Source organism: Ipomoea triloba, chromosome 1 (assembly GCF_003576645.1).
Source record: "Ipomoea triloba cultivar NCNSP0323 chromosome 1, ASM357664v1".
In the NCBI taxonomy this organism is placed as follows: Eukaryota; Viridiplantae; Streptophyta; class Magnoliopsida; order Solanales; family Convolvulaceae; genus Ipomoea; species Ipomoea triloba.
Window position 1 is genome coordinate 5216055 of NC_044916.1, and position 12292 is coordinate 5228346.

The 12292-nt window shown below is 32.9% G+C and overlaps 1 protein-coding gene across 1 annotated transcript; it reads left to right on the forward strand.

Moving 5' to 3' along the window:
- Window positions 1–6340: 6340 nt before the first annotated feature.
- LOC116020324 (chromatin-remodeling complex subunit ies6) lies at window positions 6341–8661 on the forward strand. The gene is made up of 3 exons (XM_031260806.1): window positions 6341–6614; window positions 7241–7308; window positions 8356–8661. The coding sequence occupies exons 1-3, from the start codon at window positions 6440–6442 to the stop codon at window positions 8485–8487; spliced, it is 375 nt and encodes a 124-aa protein (XP_031116666.1). The 5' UTR covers window positions 6341–6439; the 3' UTR covers window positions 8488–8661.
- The last annotated feature ends 3631 nt before the right edge of the window (window positions 8662–12292 follow it).

A 12292-nucleotide genomic window follows, 5' to 3' on the forward strand; every position in this document is an offset into this window, starting at 1 on the left:
AGAGCTGACAGACATTGATGTGAAGGACTTAAGGTGATTTTCTTGGTTTTTTAATTCTTAATATACACAGTGCAATGTCTACATGTGTTTATCTGCTTGTTGTAACTTTTTATTTAGTGGGTGTATTATATATAGAGTACTTAGTTGTGTAATTGGCCTTAGTGAATGCATTTTAGGTTGTAACTTTACGCTCAAGTTGGTGTAATATTGTATAAAGAAAAAGAATGGTCTTTTTTATAAAAACCGTTAGTACATTTCTAATAAGTAAGTACAGTATTGCTTATTTAAAAGATCTTAGATGTAAAAAAAAAACAAAAACAAAAAAATTTTTTTAAAAAGTATCTAAAATGGCACTAAAATGGCCTTTCTAAATAGAGTAAAGAAATTGGTTAACTATATCTAAAACTGGATTTTGTTGCTTTGTCTTCTTTTCACTTGGTGGTTCACAGTACATCCTTGCAAAATGTATATTGCTTCGAACTGCTTTGTCTTGTATTTCTTGCTGCCATATTCGTAGTTGTAGGTGCTTTTAAACTGCCTAACTTAGACCTGCAAAACTTTACAAACAGCAATAACAAAATAGGAGAAGGGTAACTTAATAATAAAGTAGTTCTAAGATTAAAAAAAAAAAACAGATATCAAAAGTTACAACCCAATCGAATGTCTGCAAATGTCATCACACAACACATTTAGAACGAATGCCTACAATCACAAGTTACAACCCCTCCACATTCAGAGCTCAGTTTTTTGAGTTTTGGTCAAATCCTAATTCACTATCCTTTTCCAGCTTGATAATAGCAGTGTGTGTCTTCTTCTTTGGACACTGGGTGGATGAAAACTCATCCAAAAGCCTTCTTTTAACTGCTTCACTATCATTGCCACCACCTTTAGCCATTTGAGTTAATGCATTTGGCAGAGGACTTTCAACCTCTTCATCTGGAAAAAAAAAAAGCCCTAACACATAATAAATAGCAAGAGTTAGACGACCTTGAAATTTGTAAAAAATGTGAAGTTTGTGAACTCAAAATTTAAAAAAGTAATTACCGCATCAGAATCTAAGTCATCATCCAATGGCTCAACAGAATTAGTTGCCTTCTGCTTAGTATCATTCACCAGCCCAGGACAATACTGGTTCAAAACCGCACTGTCATCTTTGATTTGCATGATTGGAAAAGCAAGGTTGCGTTTCTCTAATCGATCCCTCTCAACATTAATCTTGAATAGCATTCCTCTACCAACCAATGATTCAATTTCTTTAGGAATTTTGGTTGGAACCTGCATTTTAAGCCAAAGTTACTCTGTAATTTTCCTATTTTCAATAGGAAAAGCTTGTGCTAGAGCTTAGAAAGGAAGTAATAAAATGCTTACCTTTGGCTGCATAGCCTTAAGCTCTTCAGCTGTGATGCCCCCCAATAGCTCAAGTGCCTCACGATCCCAAAGTAAGAATGGTGCATTACCTTTGGCATCATACACTCTAATTTTTATCTTATATCTTAACTTAGGTTTATCGCAGTGAGTTCCACACTTACCACATACATACATCCCACCCCTTAGATCTACCTTTTTATTACACCTAGCTCCTATGCAAGAAAGATAATACCAGTCAATCAAATTACAATCTAGCTCCAGAATAATACATGGCACCCAATATTCCCTAGTCTGCAAATGAATCCAATCATTGTGTTAAAAAAGTTTTTAATGAAACTTGAAAATAATATACCAATAAAGACTCTAAAGAAATGTACCTCACTCCTTTCAAAGAGTTCAGAAATGGTACTTAAAACCATATTAGAACTGCTTTGATCACCCAAAGTGTAAGTTGAATAACTGAGGCTGGAATTTGATGTGATGCTCTTCAAAGGAGTTGGTTGATTACATAGTCTAATAAAAAGCATGTTGACAATTATAAAAAGAAACACTGCAAATTTTATAGACAGGAAAGCACTACAGTTGTATAAAAAAGTGTAACTATTAAGATAGAAGATTACCTGTCTTTGAAATCAGTAAACTCATCGCAGTCCTGGTTAAACAACAGTTGGGTTGCATCATAGGAGCTACAAATTTTGACTTCTCCACCTGCATTTTAACGAAGTTTATATTTTCAGGTACCACGTGGTTGAAAGGTACTCCATGTAACAGAAAAATCAAATGGCTCACAGAAAACAAATGGCTCACAGAAAAGGTAATTCAATCTACTTACTGTTTTCTGGCACTTTAACCCTACACATTTGAATAAGCACAATGACTGGTTCTTTTAAGTCAGATTGGCAAAAGGGCATGACCTTTTCCACATGCTGATCCCATACTGTACATTTCAGTTGAATGCCCCTGATAATGCAAGTGGGATAAGTTGAGTTGAGTGTAGAAGGTATAGTAAATGCTATATTTATAACTGTAGACTTATTTTAAATCCTCGATTACAAAATCGATCAGTTTAGAAGGCCTCCCATTGATAAGCTTATCCAATGGTGAGAAGATTTGCACCACACGACCAATGACATCTGCCATTAAACAAAGTATAGTCAATAAGATATATGATTAGAGAGTAATATGACTATTTAAGTAGAAAAAAATAACAAAACAGTATAACATACCAATCAAAACCTTTGGATCAATTCCTTCTAGACTCTTGATTGAGTCAAAAGTCTGCAAACGAAACATTTTTCTAGGAAAATCTACACCTTTGTATTCTTTGACCAGGGTTTTATGATAGTACTGCAACATGAACGCACTACTACAGGTCCTATAGGTATAGATAGGACTGATTACCAGGAAATTTTTGATGCAATAGGCATGTCCTTCTATGAATGAGTTAGTAACAGAAACATTGTTCCCTGGAATATTCAAATGCACATAGGAACCCTATAACAGCAAAAAAAATTTATTTACAGTCAGAAGAACTTACTGTTAGTGAAGGAAGTATTTATTTACAGTCAGAAGAACTTACTGTTAGTGAAGGAAGTTTAAGAAAAACTAATACTGTTACCTCTTCATCATGGAATACACATTCCCTAGATCTGACTTTGTCATCTTCATCATGGAATACACATTCCCTAGATCTGACTTTGTCACTGTATCTGCTTTGTACAATATCGTAGGTACGTATCAGGCGCAATCTCATGGCAGCAATAGTCTTCCTATCATCAATATCACGCGCAAGGATGTACATTGGAGCCATATCTTCTCGTCACAAAGTTTTTCTCTCAGAAATCACAGTGTTTATTTTATGTATTCGAATTGATTGTAGTCCTAGAAAATGTATATATACTTGTAGCCAGGTCCATGAACCGGTATTATTTCTCCGTCGATAGATGCGAAAAGGTATTGTGAATCGAGGAGTCCAGCCGCATTCGAAATGCCAAACGACGTTGTAAATAATTATTGCAAAACCAATTAACCGGCCGTAATTAATTGCCCTAATCTAAACGACACAGTTTGTAATCCAAAGTATTGAAACGACATCGTTTTCACTAGGCGGAAAAACGAAATGTTTTTTATTTTCCAGAAATGTGTGGCTTTTATATATATATAGATAAATTCCTTGGTTGTTAGAGTCTCAAATCTATGCTTAAATCTGTATCTTAGTTTGAAATTGACCATGTTTGTGTGTGTGTGAGAGAGAGAGATATAACACTGTCATGTATTTGTATTTTATTTTCTGTGCAGTGATTTTTTTGCCATGTAATTATACATATGCTTTGTAGTTCATATAATAAAAGTGTTGTGATCCATGTAATTATGCATATGCTTTCAGTTCATATGCTACTGAGGCTCAGAGTTATACTGCTGGCAGGTTCATTTTTTGTTCCAATTGGTTTGAATCCACTGGTTTTCCCTTTTCACTTGGTTTGTAATAACTTTTTCTCACTTTTAAAAAAGATTATTGAATAATGAATTGTATGCATTCTACATTTTAATAGAGTTTAACAACATATATATTATGTGTATACAATTTATGTTGTCTGGAACTTGCCTTATAATAATATAAATAGTTGTACCCAAAAGTCCAAAAATATGAATATTAAAAAATGAAGAAGAAAAAAAACAGTAAAAGACAAGTCTTTGATAGCCACAAAACATATCTGACTTCTAGAGAGAACTTCCCTGCAAAAAAAAAAAAAAAAAAAAAACATAAATTAAATGGCCAAGGTTTTTGTTTGCTTATATTGTTTTGGGGGTGTATTGTTTTTGTGTCGGGCAGCAAAAAAGTTCAAACTCATTAATATTTTAGTTTTTTTTTCTCTGGAAAAATTGGAAACTGTCAGTGTTTTACAGAAAATAGACTACATTAAAGTAGTAATAATATATTCAGATAGATAATTATTATTAAAAAATAATAATGATAACACTGAGCAATAAATTTGGAAATCATAATTGCATACTTTATTAAATACTTGCAGCCAAGAACATACTTTTGCACTTTAAAATTCTAAGATTTTTCAATGGTTTGAATTTCTTTGAATTGCATAATATCTTCTAGAATTAACAATACTTTTCTTGTAAAAAAAGGATCCACATTTCACACACATATATAAAGCAACTTAGGAACACATACCAAATGACACTGTATTTCATAGAAGTTGAATGTAGTACATCAACTGAGCTTCGATTTGTACCTTTATCTTCAAAATTATGCCTTCTTTTTCCAAGTATGGTAGATGACTCTGTCTATTTCTTCATTGCTCTTACAATTCTTAACTCTGTTCTTTCAAAACTTTTCATTCCAAATGAAGAAAGAGTGTACATCTTTTTCCTTAAATGCCTTGTATATATAGGTACCGCATGAAAGAAAATTGAAATGTCACTATCAAATATTAATCTTTGCAAGTCAACACTTACCATCAACATTTAATATTGTGTGTATTGGGTTTTGTGTAACTTGTACTGTACTCAAGTAAGATTTGATGTTATTTTTCAACTTTAAAAAAGAATATATTCATTTTTTATTATGTCATATTGGAATACTCTCTTATACTCTTAAATATTAAGCAATATACAGTAAACATATCAATTTTAGATTTCACTTTATGGTCCTGTTATCTGTGAATATACTTGCCATATGAAAATTGTAGATTGATAAAGATGAACATAAATATATATGTACAACTAACTGCAAACTGTTACAACTTCTATTTGTAAATTGTTTGTTAATTACCATTCCTTTAATAATATGTCTATGTGTTATACCTATCTTAGGGATAGCTTTTTCGGTATTTGCATAGGAAAACCAGCTTAAATCCATTAAGAACTTAGTTCAAATTAATAGAAACCTTACACAGTAATTTTAAGTACTTACTGACTGCATACCGAAACACCAAAAAAAAAAATTAGACAATGATAGGAAGACAAAACACCAAAAAAATAAGACAATGATAAGAAGAGTAAAATATAAAAAATTACAAACACATCATGATATTGTATGAATGGCAAACCTCTTGATGATGGAACACACATGTATATATAATAGTGGAAGTGAGATAGAACTCTACAACTGTCAGTGGTCAGAAAGAATATAAAGAATATATAATCTGTACACTTCACAACACTCCCATACCTTTTAGACTACACTCACACGCTACCCAAGTATATTAGAATACCAACTCTATAAATAGCCCACTCCCCTAATTTCAGACCTAAAAACTAAAGAGGCGGGGGAAGGACAAATTTGATTTGCAAAACAGTAAAAAAAACAAAAAAAAACGGTGTTTTTTATGGGCGGGAAAATGGAGGCTTTTAATTGGCTGAATCCCTATGACTTTTATATATATATATATATATATTAAAAGATCACTCCCCAATGAAACCCACAACTTATGCGGACGCTAAAAAAAATCTTTTAGCAATACATTTCTAATTCTTTTAAAAAATGTGACGCGTATACATTGCTGTCAAATATTCCTTATTTTATCAATGCAGGACAAATATCCCTTAAAGCCTTCCTATTTCATTTTTTTCTCGTAAAAATAGAGAATTTTTCTATTTAATAAATATAGATGTATTAGAAATGACAATAGGAGGAATGAACCAACTTGTAAAAAAATCAGATTGAAAAAATATAACTTCCTCTATGCCATTTTATATTATTTATTATTAGTCAAATTAATTTTTTAATTATTTTTTATAATTTTCAAATTAAAGAACTTTTTATAAGCACTTTAAATAAAAATAAATTTTATTTTTATGGAGTACATATACATTTTATTTTTTTTTGAGTACATATAAATTTTATTTATTAACACTAAATTAAATATATAGAGGATTAGTGACTATTGTCTATTGTCTATTGTCACAACGTGAATTAATCTTCTATCTTTGTCGGGTTAAAACCGATACTATCCGATCCGGAATCATACAGACCCGAATACTTCTCTGAAAGCCCTAATTTCCCCATCGTTCCCCTAAATTCTCTCCCATTGGAGCTCCGACAACCGCCGTCGAGATGGAGCCCGAAGTGGTGGAAGCAGAGATAGTGCTGCCGACTCGAATGAAATTTAAGAAAATTCAGATGGCGGACAAGTACCCCAAAGGACAAGCAAGAGGCCGGCACTGGAAACACCTCAAGCAGATTATCCAAGCTGAGAATTACCAAAATTACGATCCTAATGATCCTACTTGTGAGTTTCATTATCATTGGTGTAACTTTCTGTTAATTTTGAAAGCGAAAGTATTCATTTTTATGTTATTATGTTTTTTAATTCAATACCGATTTAGTTTTTCATTGATTTGGTATTCTTAGATTATATACAATTCAATGTGTTTATTGGTACTTCCGAAATGCGTGTATGAATTAGCATGAATTTAATGTTAGTCTTTAAAAAGCCTTTTCTGCAGGCCCAAAATTTTTTTGCTTGAGGTGTGGCATTGTTTTTGTTGGTGTGTTCATAAAATTTGGCTCATTTTGATATTATTCTGTTTTTGTGGCTATTTTTTACAGTTAGTCTGTTTATCATTTTATCTTCTCTGCAGTGCATTCTTTGTTTAGTGAACATCTAGGTTGTTGGTTACACAAGGGGTTTATGGCATAAATTTCGTTGTCCATTTAAGAAAAAAATTGTTGCATTTGATTGTTAGTATTTCATAAGCTGCTCTGCATCAAAAAGTGATTGAGCACCTTTGGAATATGATTCTTGTGTGGAAGCTTTAAGGTGTGATATAATTTGGAATGGTCTGAATCTTTGTCTTGGGACTTATCTAAAATGTTCTTGGGTTTTTGAACTTTCACCCTTTCTTTTATTTGCAGACGTCAGTATTGAATCGCCACCTTCTATGCACCCCTGCAAAAAGATTTGTGATATAACGGGGTTTGAGGTATCTATCTCAATTTTTTGTTTCTTAATTATCATGACTCGGCTTTTCCTTTGTCACTAATTTTATTTGCAAGTAGATTACAGAGTGCTAAGTATTGGCTACATTAGCTGGGTTTGATTTCTGATCCTTACTCTTTTGACATTGTTTGAAAATACTTGTTTGTTATGAATTATGATCTTTAAATTCAAAGCCTACTGAACCCCTTGACAGTTGAGTGTTGACATCCGAATAAACATAAAGAAATAGAATACCTTCCTCTTATTGGTCCTTTGTTTGTGTGTGCCTCGAACTAATGAACTAATCTGATAAAAAAAGAAAAGAAAAGAAGAAAAAAAGGCCACTCATTTTCTTGTTTAGGACCCCCGTGCACCTGTACTGGAATAACCAAGTGAAGGCTATTCTTAGTCTTTGCTCGGAGCACCACTCCACTACAACCCAGTGAATTCTTGGGCCTCTTGGCATCTGAAATCTTTCTTCAGAAGTGCTAACATAGTAATTCAATTTTCACGGTTGATGTTAGCACGGTTCTCACTTTTTATGTACTAGCTTGAGCTGTGCATTGAAATTCATGCCCCTCAATAGAGACGAGTCCGTCTTCTACTTGCCATCCTCCTCACTCTGCCCTTCATGGCATGCTTCTAGCATTGATGTTTTTCTCTCTTGGCATAAGTTTCATTATCATTACTGTTTGAATGAAAACAACAAAGTTTCTGGCTTTGTCTTAAAGCGTTGCTAGGGATTCTTAAATTCTTTACTGTTATCGTTCTCTATCTATCAATTTACGAGCATGTGAAGGCACAAAATTATCTGAAGCAGCTAATTTTGGGTTGGGAATTGAGACCACAATTCAACAAGTGATGAACCTATGAACCTTGAGATAACAACTCTGTTTTGCTTAGTTTGGAACGATGTAATTAGGCCAGATAAGAAAGTCCAATGCATGCCCACATTTATTGTTAAAATACATGATAATCGAAGCATCAGATGCAGAACTATCTACTTCCTAACGATTTAGGATAATTGTTGGCGTCTATTTTTCGTGTGCAGGCTCCTTACTCTGATCCTAGGACCAATCTCCGATACGCGAATACAGAAGTCTTCAAGATGATAAGATCACTTCCCAATGATTATGTTCAGAGATACCTGGCTCTCAGAAATGCTGCAGTAGTTCTTAAATAGTTGTTGCCAAACACAGGACTCTTTACACCATATCCTGTCTTGTGGAAATTAGCTCTGACTGCTATATTAGAGAGTGGACTCAGTTTTTGTGTATATAAACCCTTCTGTTCTACTCATATTGTCCCCATCTCCTTTATCAACTTAGTGAAATAGATACCATTATCATTATCAGTATAAATTTATAAAGTATTATTTTTTTTCTTGGAAAAGGGGTCAGATAGGCTCCTGAATTTTACTCAAAAAGTTAATTAGACTCATTAAACCCTTAAACTTTTCAAAGTTGCAATTAAACTCATAAACATGTTATTTTGAAACATTGAAGCCGAGAAACTTATTGGTGACCTGTAATTACAAGTCAATAGGATTTCGACAAGCCTCCAACCAATTTTTGGTGACCATCAAACGGTTGCATTTCGAGAAAGTAGACCAAACTAGTTGTCTTCTCCTTCTCCTTCACCGGAGAAGGAGACCGAGTTAGTCGCCTTCTCCAGCGACTGGAGAAAGTGACCAACTTGGTCTCCTTCTCCGGTGAAGGAGAAGGGGAATGTGACCAATTTGGTCTGCCTTCTCCTTCGCTAGAGAAGGCGACCAAATTGGTCGCCAGTGTTTGTCGCTGAAAATTGGTTGAAGGCTCGCCGGAGTTAGGTGGAGGGTCGCCAGAACCCTATTGGCATGTAATTATAGGTCACAAACGGTTTCTTGGTTTTAATGTTCCAAAATAACATGTTTATGAATTTAATTGCAATCTGGTCTGCCTTTTCCTTCGCCAGAGAAGGTCGCCAGTGTTTGTTGCTGAAAATTGGTCGGAGGCTCACCGGAGTTAGGAGGAGGGTTGCCAAAACCTTAGTGGCATGTAATTATAGGTCACTAACCGGTTTCTTAGTTTTAATGTTTCAAAATAACATGTTTACGAATTTAATTACAACTTTTAAAAATTTAAGGAACTAATTGACTTTTTGAATAAAGTTCAGAACTATTTTACCCTTTTTAAAAATGTTGATTTAAGAGGTTGCACCTCTTCATCGAGATCTAGAGAGGAGGCAGCCAGATCAGCATAAACAAGAACCATAGTTTGATTGGCTCTTACATGAAGTTTGGTGTTTGATGTTTTACTTATGATATTTTTTGTTTAGTAATCTAATTACAGGAATTGTAAAAAAATCTAATGGTCTATTTAATCGTTTTTCTTTTTCTTTTTCTTTTTTTTATATATAAATTTTGAAGGAAAGCTTAGCTTGTTGGGTCAGCTCTGCCAGGCGGCTTAATATATGCACCTGATGTCTTCTTGTGGGTACGGTTCAACTTGTCGGGTTAAAAAGGCATATCTAACAATTACTTTAATCAATTCATGGCCCTACAAAACTAAATAAATTTGAATTCAGTAGATAATTTCTTTGTTTTTAACAATTTTGAACTGGTCTTGAACGATAAAACAAACTTTTATTGATTTTAGTAACGAAAGAAGTTAATATAAAAATCCATTTTATTGTCATTAAACATTTATACATATCGTTCCTTACAAGTGTGTTTGTACAAGTTGTGAGTGTCATAACCCAACACGTCCTTGTTAGCTTTACCTCATAACGTAATTATCAATGCAATAAGTAGTGTTAATTAATTATTAAGAAAATGACAGTTATTTTCATTTCCAAATTCGTTATGACTGAACCAAATACAGTTAAATAGGGCGGCTACAAGTACTACGTTAGTGTGGTGCTGCAATGGTTAAGGTGACATTGAATTAGATACTTTTGTACTTTAATATCATATTTAATTTCAAACATTTAGCTTTTGGATATATACTAATATTAATCGGATTTATATAGCTATCTTGTATGGTGAAGCAATAAATAATTATTTAATTATGTTGTATACCTGGCTAGCGCATATAGGTAATTAATGGGGTTTATTCAATCAAAATTTTTGTAAATTTTTTAAATAATAGGGTTTTATAGATTTTAAATAAATGTATATAGAATAATATCAAATATTATCTAGAAGTTGGCCCGAAAATATGGATGATTAGGCCAACGATAATGACGAGTATTAGTATATAAGTTTTTTATAACATTAACTTCTTTCACTAACCCAACACTTCATTGTTAGCTTTACCTCATAACGTAATTCTCAATGCAATCATAAATTAATGTTAATTAATAAGAAGAAAATGAGCTAGAGTTATTGTCATTTCCAAATTTATTTTCGATCAATTCGTTATGATTGAACCAAATATAGTTAATTAGGGCGGCTATAAGTACTAGTGTACTACATTAGTGTGGTGCTACAATGATTAAGGCGCTGTTTGGTTTATAACTTCTATACCTTATTATCATATTTAATTTCAAACATTTAGCCAACTAGGTTTTGGATATATACTAATATTAATTGGATTTGCATGCTATTTATATATAACTAGCATGTATGATGAAGCAATACAAAATATTTAATTATTATGTTGTATACATGGCTACATGCATATCGCTAATTAATTGGGTTTATTCAATCAAAATTTTATAAACTTTTTAAATAATTGAATTCTATATATCGGTTTTAAATAGAATGACAATTAATTCAATTTATTATAATCTCAATGAGAAATTGTGATTGAAAAACGAGGGTTGGTGAACAAAAATAGTTTTTCTTGCCACTTATGAAAATCGAAAAAATATCTAAAGTAATATCAACTATCTAGAAAGGTGGTTAGAAAATATGGATGGCTAAGCCAACTACAATGACATGTGGTTGCCAGCATTTTTGACCATTTGAAAAATTTTAACCACCGTTGTCAACAAAAAATCTCTCTCTCTCTCACTCACACACACATATATACTGGATTAAATGTGGACTGACCTTCTCGTGCGAACATGCAGATCTGCGAATGCATCACACGTTGGTGAGTTTTTGAATAGGCGATGGTGCAGATCCACTCATCCACATGCATGTCCGCATGGGAAGGTTAGTCCGCATGTGAACCAGGCCATGTGTGTGTTACTATGTTAGAAATTATGGGTTCTATTGTGATAGTGTTTTCTAGCCACCTATGACCGATAGTTGAAAAAGTAAAAAATTTCCTCGGCTTCAACCTCTAAGGTGATAAAAGGACGTTAAAAAAAATATATGCACTTTATTTCCCCAGATTTGGAAGATATACAAACTATGATATAAATATAAATATGCATGTGAACATATTTAATATGTGTGTAAATTTATAAAATATTTTCAACATCAATTTAATTGTTAATTCTTCCGTGGTATTATAGGTAAGTATATATAAAATTGAATCTTGGTTGTCGCGATGTTAGAGTTTTACCCTCGTGTGAGGGTGGCTAATTGTGGACACTGAACGTGAACACCACCTAACTTGCCACCTAATGGGCTACCAAATTAACATGATGTATCTATCCACAATTATGTTAGGTCAGAATGTACAAGATCTTTAAGGTTAAAAATATCACCTTTCGTGGGTAATTAAGTAGCATGGTTGTAATTAAATCTCTTGGAGTCATGCGTATATACTAGACCTGATAGAACAAAAATACAAAACAAAACAACTCCGGTCACTCAAGAGATAGAAATCTCCGATCCATACAAGAAGATATATACACTAAAGAGAAACAAAAATCAAATATCCTTTTAAAATATGATAAAGTTCGTCACCTTGCAATTCCAAACTATACGGTTGATTGAATACATACGGGAGGGGCAATATATGTATCGTTTTAAAAATTGAGCAACATTTACACCACTAATAATTCAGGGTGACATTGATAATTGACATAATATAGAAGTATAAATTACAATTTTC